Source organism: Barbus barbus (assembly GCF_936440315.1).
Source record: "Barbus barbus genome assembly, chromosome: 33".
In the NCBI taxonomy this organism is placed as follows: domain Eukaryota; kingdom Metazoa; phylum Chordata; class Actinopteri; order Cypriniformes; family Cyprinidae; genus Barbus; species Barbus barbus.
This window is the reverse complement of record NC_136761.1, coordinates 17,183,420-17,209,856: the sequence shown is the minus strand read 5'-3', so window position 1 is coordinate 17,209,856 and position 26,437 is coordinate 17,183,420. Positions and strand designations below refer to the sequence as shown.

Genomic DNA, 26,437 nt, shown 5'->3' with positions numbered 1-26,437 from the left:
TATTTTCTTCAGGTTTAAAAGTCTATTGCTGCTGTCTAAACAAAATATATTTTTTTGCAGGCTAAAATGTCACTTACATATATTAAGATACAGTACCACAAATGCCTGGATAATCTGGATAAACATCATTTGTAGTACAATAATAAATTTGAGACATACAGCATTAACGGATGCATTTGTTGCTGTGAGCTTCCTGTGCTTTCTGTGACAGACCTTTTACCAGACATTGGCCATTAGTCAAGGTCTGACGGTGGTGTTAAAGTGAAACCACAAGTTTCCATTCGTTCACCTATTCACTTGTTGCTATTCTTTTTTTAAAATCTAAATTTAATTATTTCCTTTAAAATCTAAAATGAGAATGGTACAGCAGTAGGAAAAAATGTTTATATGTTATTATAACTACTAATAAAGTTTCTTTACCATCCAGCCTGGGACTGCATATGAATTTAATCTATTCATTTTTAATTAAAGTGAGCCCAGTTGCCTCATTGAGAAGAAACAAAGGCTGACATACCATTACCACATAAAATGTTGCATGTGTTGTAGGTCTTGATAAAAAGTGTGAAAAATTGCATATTTTTATTTTTTCTGTTACTGTTATGTGTGCACACATCGCAGGCCGTCCATAAATAAAAAGCGAAAGTCAAACTGTAAGGGTGGCCTTTTGTCTTGACTGGTTTTACTCTGGCCTGCTGATAATGTATATGCATTATACTGTATTATCAGAAAATTTGATCAAGCACAGAAAGAGTTAAATGCATTTAGTTGCTATCACCTTAATCTCATTATGAGTTTCCCCACCGTCTCTAGTGTAATACAAATGAACATTTTACATAATAATATTGTAAGAATAGCCTAATGTACAAGATAAGCACAGTATATTCAGATACAGTCACAGTGTTTCAACCTTTTTAAATTTAGTGAATTCAGCTGCCCTCAAAAGGTCAGCTTTGAGATTGCAGGTAATGACAAACCTTGTGCTGGTAACCATTTATTGTCGCCAAAACATGAGCATTACAGTCAAAACACATAACATTTCGTTTTAAAACAGCTTTAAACAGACCTGTTAAATTGTAAATTTACATCATCTATACATTATAGACGTATAGATGACTAGCCTGGATGAAATCAAATTTTCAGATGCATGTTATAAAAAACAACAACAAACAAACCTACATCACGTTAAAGCCTACTTCACACAAAGGTTAAATCAATAGTAAAATGCATCTGCTATGTTTTGAACTGCTGACAGCAACCAGTTTCTTTGATGTACATGCTTCTCATGTAACCACATACAGAAATGTGTTATACTAATTTGCTCAAAGCCAGAGGATATAAATACCAACCGATAGCCAACAGTGAACTGAGATACCAAGAGGCAACTACTACTAATGCAACTAATTAACAACCAAAAACTACTATCACTGTCCGTCCAAAACTGGTCAATTGTGAGGTGGTTATACAATTAACAATCCACTAGACTTCAGCTCTTCGACTCTTGTGCTGGGACAGAAGTTCACAAGCATCTTTAATTAACTGTTTGTCCAAAAAAAGCAGAATGTATCATAAATTTGTTGTTGATGAGTTCTCCTCTTTTCTAGTGTTTCACAGCAGAGTACACACACTCAGTGGGGTTCACTTCTGATTGTTCCTCACACTCCCTTTTGTCTTCGGAAACACTCAGTGCAGAGTATTGTGTGTCGTCTTGAACCTACAAGTAAACACAGTATATCAGTCGGTATATCTTATAATGGATATAATAAATGCATTATGTATGTGCATGATTCGCAAACATTTTATACGAAATACTCATGAAAGATCTTTGAAAACAAGAAATGTAAATAATAAAAATGTTAAGTGCATGTGCTAAAATTGTACCTGGTCATCTGATTGCTCAGGCTCAGCTGCTGTTCCACGTCTACACCAGACAGCAATGTAATTATCTTAAAAAAAGAGCTTATGATAATTATTGCCTTTTTTATTGTAATAACTGTAATAGTAACATTTATTGTGTAATAGTAATAAAATAAAAGTTACATACTGTAAAAGTTCTGGCACGAGTCTCTATATCTTGTCATGCAGATGAAGTAGACATTTACAGCAATAGAAAGCAGTAATGCTTCACAGAGAATTACGATGATAGGAATGTAAATGTTTCCCTTGCAATAACCTGAGAAATAAAAAAAAATGATGTGATTGAAATGATGAAACTAGCTTCATACACACAAAGCAATCTTATTACACAGAATGGTATTACAGAGAAAATGGAAAATTACTTGAGAGAGTAAAAGGGCTTCAAATAAAACACATCCCCTACCTGTCTGACAACATGTCCCATCATCTGAAACAGAACATAGGTTTGTCAAAATAGATAGATGGATGTATTTTTATATAAATGTTTTTAGAATTAAAATTTTCCTTACCAGAGCAGTTGGTCTGAGTGCCTTAAAAGAAAACATATTAGCTTTACAAGCAAGAGATTTCTCATACACAAAATGTTTCAGCCCAACTGTAACAATATTTGTAATATATAACCACTGATGTGTGTGTGTGTGTGTGTGTGTGTGTGTGTGTGTCTGTATATATAAAATGCATAGTGCTTATATATTTCAAATATTGTTGCATCTAAAATTTATTTTTTTACTAACCTGAGCCGTTGATCTCAGAGCCTTAAAAGAAAACATAATGGCTTTACAAGGAAGTGATTTCTCAAGCCGAAAAATGTTTCAGTCAAACCGTAACAATATAAGCATTATGTTCTAAATGTACAATATACAACAGCTAAATCCTCTGTTTGTTTTCCTTTTGATCTAAAGCATTATAAGATGATACTTACAAACAACGCGCAAAAGCAGAAGAACATAGAAAAGTCTCATATTAAAGATGCATCGATGTCCAAATCTAAGATAAAACTTGAAGCCCCTCCTTTTCCCACTCCAGTTTAGATGAAAAGTTTCATAGCATCACATGACTATTAGCTGTATCAGAGTAAAATAATCATTTCCGCAAATCTAATAATAATAATAATAATAATGCAATTTTTGTATGACACCAATAACACGCTCCTGCTCTATGTGCTCAACATAACCCTTCTAAAGTTCTATAAATGAAAGGCATGTTTTTAGTGGTCACTTTGTCAAAGGACAGATCAAGACCACAAAAAGGAGGAGTGTTCGTTATGATAACTTACTGAGTCTTAGTATGAAGAGCATTTTATTTTTAGATGAACAAAAGTATGATATGCATCTGCTGCAAGTTTAAAATCACGTGGCACGGCACAAAAAGACCACAAACACAAAAACACCATATAAATAGAAACCGTAACACTCAATATAGCTTTCTGTAAATAAAAAATGAAATTCTCATTCCTCTGTCTCAGACATTTTCTGTTTATTCTTATACTAACATTGCTTAGTATGAGTATGATGCAAATCAATACTTTTAACTTTTAAAACTAATAATTTTAAACATTATTTTTCTAGTGATCCTGTCTGAAATGCAATTACCATTACAGAGTACCTGTATATATGTTTAAGCCATTTCAAAGAAGCACTTGAGGCACAATCAATTCTAGTTTCTCTTTAAATGCAATGCAATGCATCTTATTAGCACTTTATTTTTTAGAATATATAGACAAACTATTGTGGGTTGCTAAACCACTGAGAAAAACAACATCATTTTAGCCACTATATTCACAAAGCCACATAAAAAAAATATCATCTGTTCCTGTTGCATGCACATTTTAAGATGAAAAGATTAAAAACATGCAAGATATTGATCTATCTCTACACACATTTAAACAATTTATTTAGATCCACTTAAAAGAAATACTCTACAGGGACATAAATATTACATATGCAGTTGAATACAAGTACAAAAAAAATCATGGACCAGTGGCATACAATAGATATTCACAGTATTAAGCATATCACTCAGTTATTATGGATATAAATAACAACGTCTCCGCCATATATGACGGCTACCTATGATAGCAGACAGAGCCACAATAATTGCCAAAGCATCTTATCTGCATCTATTGCATTAACGATGGCAATTACAACGTGTGTGGTTGTTTAGTTATACCAAACAACGTTTTAGCATTCGCCTGCACCAGTGAGTGGCCTGCACATGGCTGCACACACACACACACACACTTGGAAGACCAATCAACTGAGAGAAATTAAGAGTAATAAACTTTAGTTAACCTTGAAATGATCACATTAAAGATGCCTATAGCTTTACACCTCAGCTTGAAATTTAATTGATTTTAGTTCTGAGCTTATAAAACATTTTTGGTGAAGTATTAATTGTACTAAAAGGCACTATTACTTTTACAGCCCACCCATGCTTTTCTCATCTTGGCTGGGGATTTCAACCACACAGACTTAAAGAGTGTGTTCCCAAAAATACACCAACACATAGACTTTCCAACAAGGGGAAAAAATACTCTGGACTTTGTTTACACCACCCAGAGAGGAGCTTACAAGGCCCTCCCCCACCTCGAAGCCTCAGACCACACCACTGTCATGCTAATGCCTGCATACAGACCGCTCGTTAAAGTCATCAAACCAATACACAAACAGATACAAGTGTGGCCGGACGGGTCGTCAGAGGCACTTCAAGACTGTTTTGACACCACTGACTGGAATATGTTTAAACAGGCTGCCACATACAACAACACTACAGACCTCCAAGAGTACTCAGAGACTGTCACTGCCTACATCACCAAGTGCATTGATGATTTAACAGTCACAAAGACCATCACTGTCAGGGCCAACCAGAAGCCGTGGCTGACAGGGGAGGTCTACAGACTTCTGAAGGCTCGGAACGCTACCTTTAGAGCTGGGGATGAGGAGGGCCTGAAGACAACTAGGGCCAACCTTTTCCGCGGCATCAGAGAGGCCAAGAGACAGTACTCCAGGAGGATAGCTCATCGTTTCAGCGACAGCAGAGACACTCGGAGCCTGTGGCAGGGGATACAGACCATTACGGACTACAAGCCCCCACCACAGAACTGTGACAGCACCATCCCCCTGCTGAACGAGCTGAATGCCTTCTTTGCTCGCTTTGAGGCACAAAACAGCACCACTGCACAGAAAACTCCTCCTCCTGGCGACCAGGTGATGACGCTGTCCCCGGACAGTGTGAGGAGATCCCTCAGCAGGATCAATGCACGCAAAGCTCCGGGTCCTGACAACATTCCTGGGCGTGTACTGAGAGACTGTGCAGTGGAACTCACTGATGTCTTCACAGACATCTTCAACATCTCGCTAAATCAGGCCGTTGTCCCCACATGCTTCAAAGCTACCACCATCATTCCAGTCCTGAAGAAATCATTTCCATCCTGCTTCAATGACTACCGTCCAATCGCACTTAGTCCTATCCTCATGAAGTGCTTTGAACGGCTAGTCATGCACCACATCAAGTCTGCCCCCCACCCCTCCCTGGACCCCTTCCAGTTTGCATATAGGTTCAACCGCTCGGCCGATGATGCCATCGCCACTGCCCTCCACCCAGCCCTCACACATCTGGACAAAAAAGACTCATATGTCAGGATGCTGTTCATAGACTTCAGTTCAGCATTCAACACAATCATCCCTCAACAGCTCACTCACAAACTGGTCCAGCTGGGGCTCAACACCTCTCTGTGCAACTGGCTGTTGGACTTCCTGACAGGGAGACCTCAGGCAGTACAGGTCGGCATTAACACATCCAGCACCATCACACTGAACACTGGGGCCCCCCCAAGGATGTGTGCTGAGCCCCCTCCACTTCACTCTGCTGACCCACGACTGCACACCGTCACACAACTCCAACCTTTTCATTAAGTTTGTGGATGACACGACTGTGGTGGGTCTCATTAGCAACAGAGATGAGCCAAACTACAGGAGCGAGGTGAGCCACCTGGCCAGGTGGTGCAGTGACAACAATCTCTCTCTGAATGTGGAGAAGACGAAGGAGATTGTTGTTGACTTCAGGAGAGTACACACTCAGCATGCCCCTCTGACCATCAACGGTGCGACTGTGGAGAGAGTGAGCAGCACCAAGTTCCTGGGTGTGTACATCACAGAGGACCTCTCCTGGACTAACAACACTGTAGCACTGGCCAAGAAAGCACAGCAGCGTCTCTACTTCCTCCGCAAACTTGATGATGAGCCAGAGCCCCAGCCCCCATCATGTGCACCTTCTACAGAGGCACCATCGAGAGCATCCTAACTAGCTGCATCACTGTGTGGTATGGCGCTTGCAACGCATCCTGCCGCAAGTCACTTCAACGCATAGTGAGAGCAGCTGAGAAGATCGTTGGTGTCTCTCTCTCCTCCCTCCAGGACATTTACAGCACCGTCTCACCCGCAAAGCCCTCTGCATTGCAGGTGATCCCACCCACCCGACACACAGCTTCTTCATACATCAGGCTGTCAGGATAGCTTCATACATCAGGCTGTCAGGCTGTCAGGATAGCTTCATACATCAGGCTGTCAGGAAGCTGAACTCCCTCCCGTCCTTGCCCCCCCCTCCCCTCTTTTACCCCATGCAACACTGAACACTGATACTGAGACCCCCCCCCAGGACCTTCCACCCCCCTCACCCCCCGCCCACTTAAAAACTGTGACCAGCACCTGTCACTTGTGCAGCATTGGACTGAGCACTACCTCATCCAACATTGACTGCAAACTACCTCTTCGGATAGTCTGATAAAAGACTGTTCTCTTGTCACTTTCACAGACTGATAAGCTCTTCTTGCACTACACCTATATCTGCACAGTTTTGTTTTATTTAACTGGTTTGCACTCTATCTGCCATGTGCCTAATGCCACTTTATCCATCTCTCTCTTTATTTTTCTACAATGTCCTCATTTGTATATCTGTATAGTTGTATGTACATATGTTTAAACTGTATTTATCTGTATTTGAACGTCTACTGTCAGTGTTTAATGTTAACTGTATGCAACAAGGGTATGAGAGTAATGCAATTTCAATTCTCTGTATGTATGTGCTGTACATGTGGAAGAATTGACAATAAAGCAGACTTGACTTGACTTGAGTATTATTGCATATTGAGTGGAAAAACTACTTATGGCCTCTAGATGGCAGCCTAGCTTGTTCTTATTCATATTACTCTACAATTGGTTTGGCAGGTACTGACAGTCCCTCAATTCACACAATTGATTAATTACATTTAAACAGTCTAACCCCTTCTCTTTTTTCTTGTAAAAGTTCAAATGTCCAGTGCTAAGTCGACGCTCACCTCTGGGGTGTATGGTGTTGCTGGAGAGTTTTTCTTGCCTTTGTCATCCACAGGGAACACAGAGGAAACAGCCTTAAGAACTGTAGCCCCCTCTTTGTAACCTTATCCGAATATTAATACCCATCAAATCCTGCTGGGAATATTTCCCTCCTTTCCTGGTGTAGAAAAGAATAACTTGATTTTCTCATTGCATTCCTCAGCCTGTTGAACTAACAGTGGTCTGAGGCCGTGTTAGGGAGGGTGAGGAGAGTCTACAGCCACTGTGGTGGCATCCAACACTCAATTCCCACAGAAAATACACAAGCTTTTGGGGGTCAAACTGTAAACGGAAAATAGAAAATTATTTATTTATTACAAAAATATCATTAAAATACACTTACATGAGCACCAAAGTAAAAATCGCAGCATGCAGTATCTCAGATAAACATGTCACATTTATAGATTTTAAAGAGATTTGTATATCGGCTCACAAGGGGTTTCTAAAAACCCTGTTGACTAGCTTTTGGTGGAGTCTTAAAATATATTATCATCCAACAGCAATGTCATGTTTACATCTCATCTGTAAGTTGAAATGATACACAATGAATTTGAAATAAAATAGCTTCCTCAACTGTAATTAGCAACAGTGAGACTGAATTGACAAAGAGAGATTGTACATTACGTAATACTGCAATCATCAGAAAGTTGAGCTGAATACATACTCATAAAGTACCTTTTAATGGTAATACAACAGAAGCCCTTACCCCCTTTCCATTTATTCATCCATCTCTTTTCCCTGACATTTCCTTGCATATTTCTTCACAATATAATGTTGCAAAAAAACAAACAAACAAACAAACAAACAAGAAAAGAAAAAAACAATTCTTTGCTAATTTATTGACAGAACACATTGTAAACAGGGCCACCAGTATGCTTAACACAGATCATCACAGTTTCTCCAAATATAAAATATCTCCAATCTACTTCCTGTGTAATTCTTGGCTTTCAAATAGCAAAAAGGTCCAAGCATTGTTCTTGGATTGTTAGCACTTGATCGGGTTGCTTTGATTCAGTGTTTTTTGATTTTGAACTCCGAAGAACCTAAAGGAAAACTGAGGTCCACTGCAGCTCTACTGAGTGTGAGACATTTTCCTTGACCTGAGACATTTCAAGGTAAATGGGCTCCATCAGAACAGTATGGTTGTGGCCCTCGAGTGGTGGCCCTTAGCTCATGAGAACAGAGGCAGCAGCATGGGTTACCTGATGGTAACCTGTTAACACTGGTAATGGAAATGCTGGTGTATTTTTCCCTCCATGTGTGCATGGGAGTGTGTGTGGGTGTGAGTGTGCATGTCTGTGTAGACCTTGGTATAAATCTTTGGCGGGCCGCTGAGAGCTGGGGGCCCCATTCCCATTAGTCTCTGGTTGGGCAGGTCAGGGTTGATGCCGCTAGCCGTGCTGGGCTCCTTGTCTGGAATGTGGTGGTCTCGATAGGTTGTTAGTCGCGGAGGCAAAGCGCTCTGGCGTCTGCGGCTGTGGCACAACCAGAGCACGATGGCTCCTACCATGAGCAGGGCAGCAGCTGGGATCCCAATGATCAGCGGCCAGGGAAGACCGGGGCTGATGTGGCGGGGAATGACGTCCTTATCCACCTTGGGATCTGTAAAAAACAAAAACAAAAAACAGAGGCATTTATTCACTGCTACACAGAAAAAAATCAAAATCAAAAATCTAGTAAATCTGGCAGCTTTGGTTGCTGTAACTTTACCATAAAAATATGGTAGCAACATTTTTGGTTTCATTAATTGAACTTAAAAATACAGTAAAAAAAACTAATATTTGTGCTATAAGGGATATAATGTGATATCAACCTACTGGAGAACTAAATTCTGTTTTCTACCTTTAAAATATACTGACAAACACCAAAAACATAGGTGATAATGATAAAACCACACCACAAGTTCATCACAAGTAACTTTTCCACAAGCTGAGCTAATAAATAAAATATATATTGTGACCATTTTTCCTTAAGTATTGGCACATAGTGTCATACAAAAACATGACACTAAAATAATGCAATAATCATTTATTTAAAAACATAAGATGTGTCATTAAACCATTTATGTATGGTTTAAGATGTAACAACAAAACATTAAACATTAAAGGTGCTGTATATAAGTTTTTGCCTCTACTAAAATATAAAAAATCCATAATATGTTTGCAGATATTTAAGAAACATGTTAAGTTAACATACTTGTTCATCTGAAAAACAATGCTACAGTCAGTTATTCTCCTTTGAAAATGTGCATTCCGGGCCGGAATATCGATCTCTGTTTTGGTTTGTGAAACCCACCCACTGCCAGTTTAACCAATTGTATTTCGGATTGCCAGTTGGCGGAAAACACCGCGTATTTCATGTCATTCAACGTCATGTGCGCTTGTTCCTGTTGGTGTCGTTAATCTGGCAACCTGCATGTGTGTCAAGTCTGAGGAGGAGGGGCCGGGTGAAAAAACATGTCAATCCTACATACAGCACCTTTAATGTGCATAATGACATGGAAAAAACTAAGAAAATCTCTTATTTTAAAGAAAATCCATCAAATGTGAAGTGTCACACAGGGAATTCCAAGAATGCCAATTTTTTGTTTTTTTACTGTAAATTAAAAGATGACTTGTTTTTCATACCTAATTATCACAATATTTACAATAATGTATTTACGATATTGTCCTGTAAATTTATATGAAATGTCAGTTCTTCACATTATATAGTAATGGAACTTACAGTGAATCAGTTTTTACAGTCATTTTATTATGAATATTATGATCATTTTACAGTAAATATTAGTGCTGTAAATCCACCTAGATCTGAGGGAGAATTCCAGGAGCTGACCTGAGAGAACGGTGAGGTAGGCGCTGCGAAAGCTGTAGCCCATGGTATTCGCTCCTAGACAGATGTACATTCCAGCATCCTCGTCGCGTGCCTTGACGATGGCCAGCTTGTTGAGGTAGGAACCGTCAGGTCTGGACCACACGTCCCCAGTGGGCAGCACCACGAAGTGCTGGCCTCCTACCTCCAGCGTGGAGTTATAACGCCCCTCTGTGCCTGGGTCGACTCTCTTTAGCCACTGTATCACAGGCTTTACATCACTGTGGACTTTACATTGGAAAGAAGCTGTTCCACCAAACTCCACAGTCGTGTTGACAGGATGGGTACCTGTCAGAATGGGTTTGGAGTTGGTACGTTCTATGGAGAAAACAGAACGAAACTTAAAAGCAGTCCGAATATTTTGTCTAAACTAACATGAGATTACTCATGCACATCACATTTGCAACTGATTATGGTGTAATGGTCAACAGAAACAGTGGTTGGAACTATGGCATAATGAAAACTTATTGAGTCGTATTCCACATAGAAACATACTCTCTAAGTTAAACATCCATTTTGTGTTCCAAACTCACCAATTACATCCACTTTGTAGGTGGCATTGATATGGCCAGCTGCATTGGAGACGTGACAGGTATATTTGGCACTGTCCTGAGGCTGCAGGTTCTTAAGAGTCAGTGTCCACTGTGGCCGTTTACTCTGGTGAGGGATGGGCAGCTGGCTCTGGTCTTTCCACCATGTAACGACTGGTGTTGGATTGCCACTGGCCAGACACTTGAGACGCACCGAGCTGCCAACAGGCTGCTCTAGCACACGCCTGCGCATCTTTGTGGGCTGAGTAAAGCGTGGCTTCACTGCAGAGGAAATAAAACATTTACAGCATGAGGTTACAGCTGGATGACAAAACATATTCTGTTAGGTAGTCACACAACAGTGATGAAAAGAACTGTCTTAAGCTCTTTAAGGACACGGGCACAGACACGGCCGATGCTGATGACCTCATGCGTTGAGTAACGTGCAGTGAAAGATGAGGAGGGTGTGTATCAGATACTTACTCCATGGCTCTCCGGTAGGGTTCTGTAGGGTAAGATCTGCATTAGATTCTGCTGCGTCTGGTGGAGGCTGGTTCTGAGTCACAGCTGCATCATCTGCAAGATATGATACAAAAAGTAATGAATAATGAGAAATATTTGCTCCTATGATATTCATCATGCTTCCTATTCAAATAATCAATAGGAATTGTGGAGGAAACAAATTTTTAGAGATGAATCATTGTGCATTTCTATCTAACTGTAACATTAGAATATACAAAGGCTTTTAAAGTATTTCGAAAATTAAACCTAACAGAAAAAATGCATGACTATCTCTGCACTGGATAACTAAATATCAAACAAAGTGGTGAACTGTGATGAATGGATTTGACATAATCATCGAAAAAAAATTCACAAAATAATGCCTGGGAAAAAAATGCAGTGTTGTTTCCAGTTGTTAAATGTGACTTAAGTGTCCAAAACTGTCAGATTTTTTTTTTTTTTTTTTTTTTTTTTTAGATGTTCTCTAATGCTGAAAACCTTTAATACTAACATGTAAAAATATTTTACATTTTATCTATAAAGACTTGCTGACATATGATTTCAGGCAAAGCTCTGCTACTCAGGGAGCTATTTAAATGTCAGCTTCTTTCAGTGTTAATGGATTAAATTCAATATGACAATGTGTCATTTTTTTAAAGCATAAGTGAAACCACTGAAACTTGTTTAAGCACCCCAGTCTAACTCGTCAATTCAAAAATGATGATTATTATTATTATTACAGTTTAGATATTGGTCCATAAATCAGCGGTCAGATGTTTCTCTAGCAATATGAGCTCTTTCATCTTCATACCCACTATTAATGGCTGCAAATGGTGTCATGTAAATCATGTTGAATGAGCGGGTCAATGCAAAGGCCAACACTTGGTGAGATTTATTTGTAATGCTTTGAGAGCCAACAGAACCCGTCTGTGCCGAAAAATGAGCGATTTCACTTGGAGATCAGTGGACTGTGAGGTGTGTGAAGGATTTTGTGTTTTGTTTTGGAACCGGTGACGTTTCATAACTCCATGGGAACGATAACCAGGCCGAACCGAAGTATTATTTTAGAGGGGTTTGTGCGCTGGGGGTGAACAAACACTGCTATATTGTTTCTTCTCTCCGGTTTCCACACTGTTTAAGACACAACACCCTGTTGACTTAACCCTGGACAGGAAACCAATTAACTGACTTTAACCTAAACTGTGCAGACAGAGCTGAGAGCCCTGCTTTGTTTGGGATGAATTTCTGGCTTGGCTCACAGGAATGCACAGAGAACCCTCTCACTTCCCTGAATCCACAGCACACGTGTCGTCGGCACACACAAGTGTGTACATGAACCCAGCACAACATCTTTATGTACACAACATTACTTATTCTGAGCAATCCCAAATCAACAAGCCATGAATCAACACTGGCAAAAAAATGGTTCACACATGGGTAGGTGATGAAATTACTTAATAAAATGTCTTATGAATACTTTCCATAATTCGGTTCAGCCAGTGTCATCAGTGCTTGGTACAACTAGTTCTTCACTTAGGAAGAAAAAGTGAAACAAAAGATTATATAAGGTCGCTGTTACACCTTAAAAGACTCAAGAGTTTAAAGCCTACAGCAGTGTCACTATTTGGATACCATATACATTGCTTGGTGTTATTATAAAATGTAAATTAAAATGGTATCAATAAATGGTAAAACTTTCAGTTGCTACCATCGGTTAGTAGACAGTAGTTGTTTTTAAAATGTTATACTTTTTAAAAATAATAATAATAATATATATATAAAATATATATAAAAATACTTTGTTTGAAAAACCTCACCTCAATTGATTTTCATGATCCTAAAAATCTTAAAGGAAATAGTTTTTTGTTCAAATAAATTATTAAAATTTGGGGTCAGAATGATTTTTTCATGTTTTGGAAGACGTCTCTTATGCTCAAAAAGGCTACATTTATTTGATCAAAAATGCAGTAAAACAGAAATATTGTATTTTTTATTATAATTTAAAATATTTGATTTATATTTCAATGTAGTTTAAAATTCCTGTAATGACAAAATTAAGTTTTGTTTTATTATCATATATAATTTTTTTGTTCATTTTATTGTCATATGTTTCTGTCTAAAAAATAAAATAAAATAATAAAAAAAAAACTTACTGATTTTGAATCATAGTGCATGTCCACATTACTGAACAGGACAATGAAAGTTGGCTCTTCAGGTAGGAAAGCCTCCAAACTCTCTGTGTCTCTTTCTATAGTTTTTGCTGTCCTGAGGCTGTGTGTATAGCTGCTTTGGAGTAAAGCACTGCACCTTTGTCCCTGCTAAGCCTCATATGCTGAGCACAGGGCTTGCATGTTCAACACAGACAACCAGGCCAAAGCAAGCAGAAGTGTTTTCACCAGCCTTCAGTCCATTGTTACCTTTGGCCCTGGGGTGTAGGAGCAAAAGTAAGCCGTTGCCGCTCTATTCAGCAGCAGCAGAGTGGAATCAGCGGAGCTTTATGTGGGCTAAAGTAGTCTTACTGAAAGCCCGACCCCAGACTCCCTGTTCTCTGGTCTGTGAAGGGCGAGTTCTCTAAACAGGTGTCCAAAAAGACAGGCTCTTCCTGACACCAAATGGTGGATTTGTGTCTACCTTTGAGTGCAGGTGAGGACACATTCGAGCTGCATTCGGTGCAGCTGGAGCTGGAGGCCGTGGAGAAGCAGATCCGCGACCTGGTGGAGAAGCAGGCCCAGCTGAGAGAGCGGAGAGCCGCACTGGAAACATCCCGGGCTGACGCTCACAAGTCCAGGGTAAGTATACAGCACGCTGCTAACACTCCCACCACCTCTACTCCGTGTGTTTCTCTGCACAGACCCTGTGCACCCAGGACGCAATCTTCCCAGATGTCCTTCACTCCGGCACCGGGATGCCACGGACCCTGGATGCACCAGCAGCGGAAGATGCGAGCCAGCCCCCGGGCGACGACCTCTCCGCCTCCGGTCTTCGAGATCTCCACCCAGAACCGCTTCGCTCCCCTCCGTGAGACTTAAAAGATAGAAGTACTTGCGTTGTCCAATCTATACAGACTGTGTCTGTTCCCCGAATAGCGAGGTCAAAATATAAATTTAATGCAGGATCTAGAAAAAATCTGATCGTGATTAAACCAGAAAAACGCAAAATAAATGAACAAAAACAATTTTTAAAGCTTGGGCTCCTAAACATTAGATCACTCGCACCCAAAGCAGTTATTGTAAATGAAATGATCACAGATAATAATTTTGATGTACTCTGCCTGACTGAAACCTGGCTGAAACCAAATTAATATTTTGGTCTAAATGAGTCTACTCCACCAAGCTACTGTTATAAACATGAGCCCCGTCAGACTGGTCGTGGTGGCGGTGTGGCAACAATATATAGTGATATTCTCAATGTTACTCAGAAAACAGGATACAGGAGGTTTAACTCATTCGCAATACTTCTGCTTAATGTTACACTGTTAGATATGCAAAATAAATCTCTCCTGTCTCTTGCTCTGGCTACTGTGTATAGACCACCAGGGCCATATACAGATTTCCTACAAGAATTTGCAGATTTCCTCTCAGATCTATTGGTCAATGTTGATAAAGTGCTAATTGGCGAAGATTTTAACATTCACGTTGATAATACAAATGATGCGTTAGGACTTGCGTTTACTGACCTAATAAACTCTTTTGGAGTCAAGCAAAACGTCACCGGGCCCACTCATCATTTTAATCATATGCTAGATTTAATTATATTGCATGGAATTGATCTTACCGATATAGATATCATACCTCAAAGTGACGATGTTACTGATCATTTCCTTGTATCGTGCATGCTGCCTATTACTGATATTAGTTATATGGCTCCGCGTTATCGTCTGGGCAGAACTATTGTTCCAGCCACCAAAGACAGATTCACAAATAACCTGCCTGATTTATCTCAACTGCTCTGTGTACCCATAAATACGCATGAACTAGACGAAATGACTAGAAACATGGGCACTATCTTCTCTAATACATTAGAAGCTGTTGCCCACCTCAAATTGAAAAAGGTTAGAGAAAAACGTACTGCGCCATGGTACAACAGTTATACCCATTCTCTCAAGAAAGAAACTCGTAATCTTGAGCGCAAATGGAGAAAAACTAACTTAGAAGTTTTTAGAATTACGTGGAAAAACAGTATGTCCAGCTATAGACAGGCTCTAAAAGCTGCCAGGGTAGAGCATATCCGCAAACTCATAGATAATAACCAAAACAATCCAAGGTTCTTATTTAGCACAGTGGCTAGATTAACAAATAAACAGATGCCACCCGATCTAAATATTCCCTCACAGTTTAATAGTAATGACTTTATGAATTTCTTTACTGATAAAATAGATAACATGAGAAATACAATATCAAATGTAGATTCTACTGCGTCTAGTATTTCAGCTTCATTCATCGCACCCAAAGAAAAACTGCAGTGCTTTATAACTATAGGACAGGAAGCGCTAAATAAACTTATCAGTGCATCTAAACCAACAACGTGTTTATTAGATCCTGTACCCACTAAACTACTGAAAGAGTTGATACCTGTAGCAGAAGAACCGCTTTTCAATATTATTAACTCATCGTTATCTTTAGGTCACGTCCCAAAACCATTCAAGCTGGCGGTTATTAAGCCTCTTATTAAGAAACCACAACTAGATTCTAATGAACTGGCAAATTACAGACCCATTTAAAATCTTCCGTTTATGTCTAAAATTTTTGAAACATTTGTGTCTGCTCAATTGTGTTCCTACTTGCAAAAAAAAAAGATCTCTTTGAAGAATTTCAGTCAGGTTTCAGGCCTCACCATAGTACAGAAACTGCACTTGTTAAAATTACAAATGACTTGCTTCTTGCTTCAGACCAAGGCTGCATCTCATTGCTAGTATTACTTGATCTTAGTGCTGCGTTCGACACTATAGACCATAATATACTCATAGATCGATTACAAAACTATACTGGTATTAAAGGGCAGGCTTTAAGATGGTTTAGATCCTACCTGTCCGATCGCTACCACTTTGTTCATTTAAAAGGATAGTCATCACAATTATCACCAGTAAAGTATGGATTACCACAAGGATCTGTCCTAGGTCCTCTGCTATTTTCAATATACATGTTGCCCCTTGGTAATATTATTAGAAAACACGGGATTAGTTTTCATTGTTATGCTGATGATACTCAACTATATATCTCAACAAGACCAGATGAAACTTCTCAACTATCTAAGCTAATAGATTGTGTAAAAAATGTAAAAGATTGGATGACCAATAATTTCCTCCTATTAAATTCAGATAAGACAGAGATATTATTATTGGACCAAAAAACAGTACACAGAATCTCTTGGATTACAATTTGCAACTAGACGGATGTACTGTTACGTCCTCTAAAGTAAAAAATCTGGGTGTTATATTAGACAGTATATAGTCATATTTCCCATGTTACAAAAACAGCATTCTTCCATCTTAGAAACATTGCCAAGCTTCAAAACATGCTACCTGTTTCTGTTGCAGAAAAGCTAGTTCATGCATTCATCTCTAGACTGGACTATTGTAATGCACTGCTAGGTGGTTGTCTTGCATCTTCAATAAACAAGCTACAGATAGTCCAAAATACAGCGGCTAGAGTTCTTACCAGGTCAAGAAAATATGATCATATTACCCCAATTTTACAGTCTCTGCACTGGCTACCTATTAAGTTTCGTATCATTTACAAAATATTATTACTTGCCTATAAGGCCCTAAATGGTTTAGCTCCTGCGTATCTAACTCGTCTTCTACCACGCTACAATCCAACCCGCTCCCTAAGGTCGCAAAACTCTGGACTTTTGGTAGTACCTAGGATAGCAAAGTCCATTAAAGGAGGTAGAGCTTTTTCACATTTGGCTCCCAAACTCTGGAATAGCCTTCCTGATAACGTTCTGGGTTCAGACACACTCTCTCTGTTTAAATCTAGATTAAAGACACATCTCTTTAGCCAAGCATTCACATAATGCATCTTATAATCTTGTACTGCAGTTATATCTGATCAAATGTACATTATTATTATTCTTTAGCTTGGGTTGAACAAATAATTTTTGCTTAGATGGAACAGCAGCTACGCTAATTATGTCTCTATTTGTTTCTCTGTTTCTGTCACGGGATTAACATACCGTGGTAACTAGGAATTACAGAAGCTTCAGTCTGGATCCAACCCTTAAATGATCTGAGATGACCGAACACCTGAGAAAAGATAATGCCAACCCCTCAGAGGACCTCAGAGGATGCCAATGCTCAGACAACATACAGAATTACCAAATTTTGCCATAAGTTAGATATATTAAGGTTCTGCAATATATAAATATATTGTGGAAACTTAATTTCCTGTAGAGCTGCTTTTGCAACGATTTGTATCGTAAAAAGCGCTATAGAAATAAACTTGAACTTGAACAGGGCATTCTAGAGTTGTATGGCTTTATGGGTATTACCATGCATGCTTCTCCTGGAATCAATTCACAGTTCACCTACTCGCAGTGATGTTTTTGCACCATTAGGACAGGAAAATAGCAGAAAAGGAGCTCTGAAGTTATGAAGGACAGGGGGCTCCTTTTCCTCTGCAGCCCCATAGAGAAACATTCAAAGAGGGGGCTGCTTAAAGAAGGGAGGTCCATGTGCAGCCCCACAGCTCAGCTTACAAATGATCTTCATGTGGACTGAGTGTTAATAAGGCTTGCATATTATTTTTTCCAACCGGGATGAGGTTGCAAGCTGCGCCTTCAAAAAGGTTCATTCTCCATTCATACCTGTGAGAGCAAACATACATTCCTGTAGATCTGTTATGGAGTGCTCCACATGCTTGGAAGAAAATCAAAGCAAAACAAACATGGAATAGAAAGCGGGCTGAAACGTTTCTACTGATTTTCAGCGACATCTAAATAAAATAAACATCAAAGGAAAAAAGGCCTCATTACCTTTTTTTCAATCAAAGATGTAATGAAGATTGAAGATTGTGGATAAACTTAGTGAGTCGTTTGGCTGAGAGTGATGCTGTGTTTTTAAGGTTATAGCCTATCACTGACTAAAACCATGTCTGTTCCTGTAAATCAAAGGAAAGCAGTGCCAATGCTGTTTACTATAGTGGGATTATAGTACTCACAAAGTTCCATAAGGATGGAAAAGGTATGAACTGATCGACTACATGTTGCACTTTTGAATGCTTTCCAGTTGTTTTGAGCTCTTACAATAATTTTGTTCTTGATGAAAACATTACAGAGCTCTAATCTTTCTTGAAAGAAGCACGGTTATGTGTTTTCATGTATTCAATGTATTCAAAAATACTGGAGAGAGATGAAAGGGAAATATAAAAGAATAGACCGAGCTGTTATATAAGCAAGTGCTTATTCTTGCCAAAAAAAAAAAAAAAATCAAATCAGATATCATCAGGGTAATGTAGGTAAGCTTTCATGCATTTAAGCATATGATCTGGTACCTCCATTTCTGTTATCTTTACACATACACCTCGTTTCAGTTTGTATATTTGGCATATCTGTATGCGCTGACTGAAGGCAAATTAAAGACTGTTGGTTGATTCACAGCAGGGAAAGGCAGAGAGAAGCAGAGGAGAAAGGGTAATTAGAAGTCTCCTTGTATCTTTTATAGGGCCATAAGTGGTTTGCAGCAATAGTCGTATGGAGACCCGGGAGGAAATTGGCCAAACCTAATGTGCCCATGTTCTTTTCTTCTCCGTTGTGAGTGCAGTGGGCCCGGAGCATCCTGCAGAGGACCCGGCCCAGCCTTTGGCCCCTCTAATGAGGTGGATGAAAGGCCCTTTAATGTGGCTCTGATGAAGGTGGGTAATTTGCATCCTTTTAGTTTAATTAAAACCTTTGCTCCCCCTGCAGCTCAAAGAAGGCTCAGTTGTACGCCATGAAACCAAAGCCATGATGTGATTAGGTTCTGGTTTAAATTGCACAAAGAAGGAAAGGCAGGGTGGGCACGAGATGCATCATAAAATACTGGAGTCAAAATATTTAGTGCATTTACTGGATGCTATAATTTGAAAAAATGGGGTCTAAAGGTCTGAGAGCCTTTTTTCAATGTTCTATTTTAATATTTTTTAAATGCAAATTATACACTACTGTTCAAAAGTTTGGGGCCAGTTAGATTGTTTTTTTGAAAGAAAGAAAGAAAACATTTTTTTTTTTCAGCAGGGATACATTAAATTGATTAAAAATGCCAGTTATAGGACATTATAATGTTACAAAGGATTTCCATTTAAAAACGCTGTTCTTTTGAACTTTGTATTCATCAAAGAATCCTGAATAAATATCAACAAAAATATTAAGCAGCACAACTGTTTTCAACAGTGATAAAAATAAGAAATGTTCAGCATATTAGAATGATATTAGAGATCATGTAACACTGAAGGCTGGAGTTATGGGGGCTTTGCCATTATATTAATTTTAAAATATATAATAATACAGAGAACACATTTTAAATTGTGATAGTATTTTACATTATTACTGTTTTTATTGCATTCTTGATCAGATGAATATATAGTTCAGTCATAAAACTCTAGATGGTGCAGACTGATGGGTTGTTAACGTAACTGATGATATTCAGAGAGTTAAACGACTTGGCACAAGCTGACTGGTTCATGCTGCATATGCAGCCAATGAGTTTACTGCCTTGCATTTATATGGCTGGCTAACATTCACTAGAGATTCTTGCAGCACACTTTCATACTTTCTCTGAAACCCTCCACCTTCCCCAGCTCCACCTGTGTAGATCTGCTATGTGTTATTTTATATACTATTTGTGCAGCAGCAGTATGTCTTAAATACTCATGGCACCGTATCGCCATATGCATTGGCAGTAGCAAGTTCCTGTACTTGCTTGCAGCAGCAGCAATAATCTACAACTACAGCAATAACCAACAGCAGCAGCGTAGCAGATCTATTCTGCCAAGACCAAATATATCAACATTGTCATACCCATCACCATGATACAATCTTCCAAGAGTTGTCATGATTGAAATGCAGCCTTGGTGAGAATAAGAGACTTTCTTTCAAAAACAAAATCTTATCGACCCCTGATTTTGGTAGTGCATACAATTTGAGTTTCAGAATTAAATTTTTTACATTTATTTCATGGCAGCTAGTCATTCTAGTGACCAAGAAATAGTGCGGAATCTTAAACATTATGATAAAAAATTAATAAGAAATATTTATTTAATAAGAAAAGTTTTCTTTTTTGTAAACAACCCTAGATTTTATATTTAGGACTCCATTATAGGTTTCTAATCTAAAAATCTAAAAAACAAAGTATCTAAATAAAGGAATGATAAAATACAATCAATATTATTATATCAAACTACAATTACTTTAACATTAAATCAGCAGAAACTGTTTCCTCTGCTTATATTTACAGTACATCTTCATTCCCTTATCATCTGTTATTTATGTCCTTGTGCTGCTAAAGTTACAGACTGTTGTTTCTCAGTTATGCTTCTCACTTCTCCACCTGAATTCACTCTTATGTGCCATTTCAAACTCTGTATGTCTCTCTGTTCAGCTTAATTTCATGTGAGTCCAGACTGGTTTCAATTCCATCAAGCATCCTTTCATCTTTCCTTTTTTTCAACCATGTCTTTTCTTCAGCTACTCGCAAGCATGAATTAATTTGAGTCCATATGTGTTTGTTCTTTGAACTTGCCTGAGCTTATTTCCCTACAATGAAAGAAATAAAACAAACACGTTCTTGAGAGCCCAAGTTGTGAAGCTCCGTGTCACATTACAAGTAATCAGAATTACAAATTGCATCAGTGTTAGAGAGACACATGATCAAATTAGGGCTCTTAAAAGCATTTTGGTTGGTTCTTATGATACGTTTGACATCATATAAATAAATTCTACTGTATTCTTCTAGTCTTTTCTTAAAATCCTAATAGTCATTCTAGAAAACGTGTGCTATTTGTGTCTCTCATGTACATCTGTGTAAAAAAAGACTTCACCCTGCATATTAAAAAATATCCACAATGAAAACAAAATACATGAAAATAAAAGCTAGTATTTAGCTAAAATCTCTCTTTATACTTTAACCTTATACCATGCGTTTTTGTAAGAAAAATATCCTGATTTAAAATGTTACAAATACTTTTTTCTCACTTCTGCTGACTGTCATGCGTGCAAGCCATTAGTTGAGGTCAAAAGTTTACATCACCCTTTCAGAATCTGTAAAATGTTAATTATTTAACGAAAAGAAGAGGACTCAAACAAAATGCATATTATTGTTTATTGAATTAATTAATTTAATTAAATTTAAATAATGGATTATTAAATTTGTATATAATTAATTAATCAATCAAAATAACGTAAGCAACTTGTCAACTGCAATCAACTGCAAAAAGTGCCTGTTTTATTAATTGACCCAGCTCGTGTTTCTTCCCCCTTTGACTGTTTAAATAGGAGAGAAGCATTTCCCAAAAGAGGAGCTGTCGTGGAAAATAGGCGTAAATCAGACTAAACATAAAGACTGCAGCATTGAGGCATTCAGACCAGCCATGGCAAATGAGTAAGCGCAAGTCTACTGGAATGGAAAGGAGCTTGTGCACGAGTTCAGCAGCGGGAAATGTTATGAACAAATCATCTCGAATGAATGAACGTCAGTGCTGTGATTCCCACTTAAGCCAATCCTGGCCAAGGTGGCATGACCCAAAGACCGGAAGGCATATCCATGCTGTCCCAAATGTGCCACCCTCCCTTATCCCACCTACCGTGTCCCTCTGCAATCTTGGGTTAGCTTATGAGTGCAATTTTGATACAATTATCCATTTAGGTGAGGAGGACGCTGGCTAAACTGCAACACATGTAACCTGTGGCCTGCAAACAAAGAACAAAAGGCCACTGCTGGAAGCTCTCCACCAGTCTCCTCATAAAACAGGCAGCCCAAACCACCGTCTGAGTAGAAGCCACAGTCTCCCTCTGCTGCGTCCGTACACAGTATGGCCTCCTATACGATAGGTGAGAAATGCAGACAAGAGGGAGCCAATGCCTGGGAACCAAGACTCTACAACAGTGCAATTGTGAGCAGCGTCTTTTACTTTTGGAGATAAACTCGAGATCTTCTACTCCACTCACAGATTCCTACATCCAACATAAATTTAAACAATATAGACAATTATGTTGCGGAGAAATGCATAAGACCCCTTGCCCTGGACTCCTGCAAAGCAGAGCTGTGAGAAAACAATGTTGGCAGTGTGTGGAACTCTTTAGAAACAGCAGGGGTGCAGGGTCTGTGACCACCGCAGGGGGAAAGAGGGAGTGGCCCAGGTGCTGTGGGACACATACAGCGGTTTATGACATAAAGACTGATTTGACTCGCTAACACATCAGTAAATGTGAGTATGGTCAGCCTGAGATGGTGTTGAAGCATTTCTTCTAACACCTTCTAGTAAACAACACCTTCACTGTGACCTTTAAAGCCCAATATGGCATTCTTACAAACCCAAATTCCCAGAGTTCCCTGTGCCATATTGCAAAAAAGTACTGAATATGTGAGCAACATTGGAGAGCAAGTTAACGATCCTATTAAAATGCCTTAAAGCTGTAAAGCTGCGCTAATCTGTCTATATTTAAAACTCAAGTTGTTGTTCTCATGTACAATTGCAGACAGGATTTTGAAAAAAAATTGTTTTTCTATTTACGCATGTGAAAAGCACAAAGACTTTTCGGTGACTGTGGTCAGGAAAAACTTAAGGCTTAAATTATAGCTGTTACCTCATCTTAGGTTTATTGCCAACTGATTACACCAAGCCATCAGCTGCCTGGTTTGATAGGGCCAGAATATCAGCTAAAAGCTAAAATTACACTTTCATGAGGAAATAAGTGAGGTATAGATTGCACGCACATTAAAATATGGGGGCACGGTTCTGCCCATGCTTGCTGTGAGTGCAAATCCTGCTGCAGATTAGAGCTGCACTGATGAAAACAGGTGCTATTGAATGTCACCAAATTCCTCTATCCTGATACAGTCAGTCCTGACTGGAGTTTCCCTGTTGTGCTTTAGGTGTACATCAATTTACATTAAGTAGCTGGTTAAACCACCTGTTAGGGGTAATTTTGTAATTTGTTGTAAAGTTGCCAAAAACCATTCTTAAACTATTTTATTATTACTTTCACTAATCAGTGTTTCATTCACACAGACATTTAAATGCATATTATTTTTCAGATTTTCTGAAAATTCTGCTCATTAATTTAACCAATTCATTCATGCCACTGAAAAAAAATGCTGGCAATGATGAAATATGAAAGAACTTATAAGATGTTCTAAAATGTTTCAGTACTCAATGACGAAAATGCCAAATTAGAGAAGGTAAAATAAAGCAATTTTGTTTCAAAGACACCTAGTTAAAGAGATTCAAATTTTAATTAAAAATGAATTATTTTAACTCACCTTCGTGTTATTCCAATACTTTATGACTTTCTTTCTGCTGTGGAGTATAAATGACGACGCTTTGAAAAATAAAAAAACTCAGCTTTGTCCATACATATATAGTATATAGTCTAATGTTTGTAAAGAATATAGTCTAATGTTGTAAAGTAAAAGAAAGTCATACAGGTTTGGCACAACAAAAGGGTGAGTTTTTGGGTAAACTACTCCTTCAACTCTTTAGCTGCAGGGTCCACTAATCTTTATTGAAAAACAACTCTTAACCCTTCTCCGGTTAACTAATAGTGTCATTCCCTTCAGCAAAAATGACAACTTTAAACACTCACACACTGCAACAGGAGGGTCTAATGGGCCTTTTGTTCGGGGGCTGTTGGTCATTGCAGTTAATGACTTCAGTAAACTCTGCAACTATATTCCAAAGGGAGTGAACCAGTCCAGTGCACCATAACTCTGAGCTCCACAAAGCTCTCAGGGATGAAACAGGAAAACAGCAGGCCACCATCACTCCCCATACAGAAGGCCCAGAGCAAATACATCAAGGGGAGGGAGCCCAGAAAACACTGGCTCAGCCAATTAAGCAGCTGCCTTGCTCAGCAGAATAATCATAATTTGCATCCGCACATTAGTTACCTTGACTGCAAGCTACACAGGAAGAGCCAAGGGCTTCTGGGTCCTCAAGGCCTCTCAACTTCACTGGACCAGTTCAGATTTATGGCAGAGAAGGCGGCAGGTCGTCTCTGTTTCCTCTCCCTGTACAGGACGTTTTGGCTGGAAACGACTGCCCCACAGTCCCTCAGCAATCATCAAGAGAACCACACGCTCCGAGCTGCAAGAGTCCAACACAGACCCCCCATTGCCTCACAATAACTATGTGCCTCTACATCTCATTTGCTTTCTCCTTCCATCCATCCAGGTAGGTGTGTATTCATTTCCTTGCCTGTCAGGTTCTAGTGGGAAAAAAAAGTCTCCACTACCCAGGTAAAAGTACGAACTTGGTATTAAATTACGGTCTACATAAACAACTGCAGGTATTATGTGACGGACGACATGAAGCCATTCTTTGTTCTCTAGATTTGTTAATGCAAGACAGCATCAGTGCCATATGCTCCAACAAATGCTAACAAGTCATAAATTTCCATCAGCACAATGCTCTCTTGTGCTTTTGGAGTTAATGTTACGTTCATGAAACCATGCTTGCTTTAAAGTACCTTACCAGTCATGTCAGTTTTGTCAAATATGATTTTGGAGCAGCTTTACATAAACCCAACTGCTTTCCTGTGCCACAATTAGCCTTTTGAGAGGGCATCTGAAAGCTGCCCTGCTCTTTTCGGATTGCAGTTGAAAGCTCATACTTCTCTGCTGTTTTGAGATGCCATATGTCTAGCTGGGTCACTAACCCTCTAAAACACTACCTCAAACTGTTGTGCGTGTGCAACGGTGCAGGTTTTGATTAAGCCTGGATGACTGATGTGGCCTACAAATGCTCTGGGTGAGCAAAAGTATAAAGAACTGAGATATAAAGGGTTGTGGTGTATGGCGTGGGAGGCAGTCTTTACCAATTACAATGAGTGTGAAGTTTAGGGCGAGGCTGCCAAATCCATTGGTGACGCGGCAGATGTACACGCCGGCATCCTCCAGTTCCACTTCTTTGATCTTCAGACTCTGCTTCAGAACCTTGTAGCGGCTCCAACCTGGATTCACGTTCCGCCCATCCTTCACCCACAGGACCAACGGAGGGGGGTCACCCTCCACAGGGCATGGAAGTCGAACCGTGCGGCCCAGTTTTGCTGTCTGTCTGTCCTCTACCTGACGACTCACCCATGGAGGACCTGGAGCAAAAAACATTGCCTTAAGTAACAGTATAGCATGTGCATTTACATAACAAATAATAACCACATACCTAACATGTGAACGTAATGCAAAAGTGCACTTTACAGGGGTCATGAACTGAGATGATAAAATTCCCTTGATCTTTTGACATATAAGAAGTCACTGTAAATTTGTATAAAAATATTGTGTAAGTTTCAGAATCCAAAACTTTGTTGTTAGTCTAAAAACAGCTTATATTGAAGGCATTGCTATTTATGCATTTTGGACCTAAGTCCATCTATGAGGAATGTAGGCTGTCAAAAATATACAACTATTAGCCAATCAAAGCAGTGGCAGAGCGTTCTGTTGAGGGAGGTCAAAAACAGAACAGAAAATAGCCTACTACTTCAAAATTACGATGATACATTTTATGATAAAATATTTTGATGTAAAAATCTTGATAACAAGTGTAACTCAGAGAACAGTACAAAATAAAATACAAAGGAAGTTCATGACCCCTTTAAAATGAGAAATACTGACTTCTTTATATTTAATTTCTTCATGAAGATAATTTAATAGTTAATATAGTATATATAGTTTATATATTTATGTACATATTCAGTATATATATATATATATATATATATATATATATATATATATATATATAGATAGTACACACACACACACACACACACACACACACACATATATATATAGACACACTTTTTTATTTAGTGGATTTTGCTTTAATGCAAATAAAATAAATTATAAAAATAATAATAATAATATAAATGTAATAAACTTATATAAATAATAATTTAATTTTATTATTAATGACAATTATTAAAGTTTTGTTAATAAACAATTAATATAAATATTAATTTAATTGTATTATTAATGACAATTATTAATGTTTTGAAATAATTGTTCTTAAAATATTTGTATCTTTGTGGTGCATTTGGCTTTAATGCAATAATAACAATAATGAC

The 26,437-nt window shown here is 38.6% G+C and overlaps 2 protein-coding genes across 3 annotated transcripts in view; both read right to left on the bottom strand.

Annotated features, from left to right (window-relative positions):
• Positions 1-979: 979 nt before the first annotated feature.
• LOC306853236 (uncharacterized protein) lies at positions 980-3,109 on the bottom strand. Of its 2 annotated transcripts, XM_079390494.1 has the most exons (7): positions 2,837-2,962; positions 2,649-2,669; positions 2,424-2,444; positions 2,318-2,341; positions 2,042-2,170; positions 1,879-1,943; positions 986-1,711 (listed from the first exon to the last, which is right to left on the bottom strand). In XM_079390494.1, the coding sequence occupies exons 1-7, from the start codon at positions 2,874-2,876 to the stop codon at positions 1,598-1,600; spliced, it is 414 nt and encodes a 137-aa protein (XP_079246620.1). In that variant the 5' UTR covers positions 2,877-2,962; the 3' UTR covers positions 986-1,597. The 2 variants fall into 2 exon arrangements, 1 of the variants encoding a protein (XP_079246620.1); XR_013782719.1 differs by lacking the exons at positions 2,318-2,341; positions 2,424-2,444; positions 2,649-2,669 and having other exon boundaries at positions 980-1,711; positions 2,042-2,210; positions 2,833-3,109.
• Positions 3,110-7,558: 4,449 nt separating this feature from the next.
• Positions 7,559-26,437, bottom strand: part of LOC306853399 (fibroblast growth factor receptor-like 1) — a 40,925-nt gene continuing 22,046 nt past the window's right edge. The window contains exons 3-7 of the mRNA XM_079390769.1: positions 25,193-25,465; positions 11,168-11,260; positions 10,688-10,966; positions 10,119-10,472; positions 7,559-8,888 (exon numbers count right to left, since the gene is read on the bottom strand). Coding sequence (XP_079246895.1) covers positions 8,503-8,888; positions 10,119-10,472; positions 10,688-10,966; positions 11,168-11,260; positions 25,193-25,465 — 1,385 coding nt within the window. The 3' untranslated portion in view covers positions 7,559-8,502. The remainder of the gene's footprint in view (positions 8,889-10,118; positions 10,473-10,687; positions 10,967-11,167; positions 11,261-25,192; positions 25,466-26,437) is intronic.

What these genes read in the sequence shown, in the direction of transcription:
- LOC306853236 (XM_079390494.1), bottom strand. Translation starts at nt 2,876, where the DNA reads ATGAGACTTTTCTATGTTCTTCTGCTTTTGCGCGTTGTTT. An exon ending in TCTGCTTTTGCGCGTTGTTT is followed by an intron (nt 2,670 to 2,836) that starts GTAAGTATCATC and finishes TTTTCTTTTAAG; the next exon opens with GCTCTGAGATCAACGGCTCA. An exon ending in CTCGTGCCAGAACTTTTACA is followed by an intron (nt 1,944 to 2,041) that starts GTATGTAACTTT and finishes TCTTTTTTTAAG; the next exon opens with ATAATTACATTGCTGTCTGG.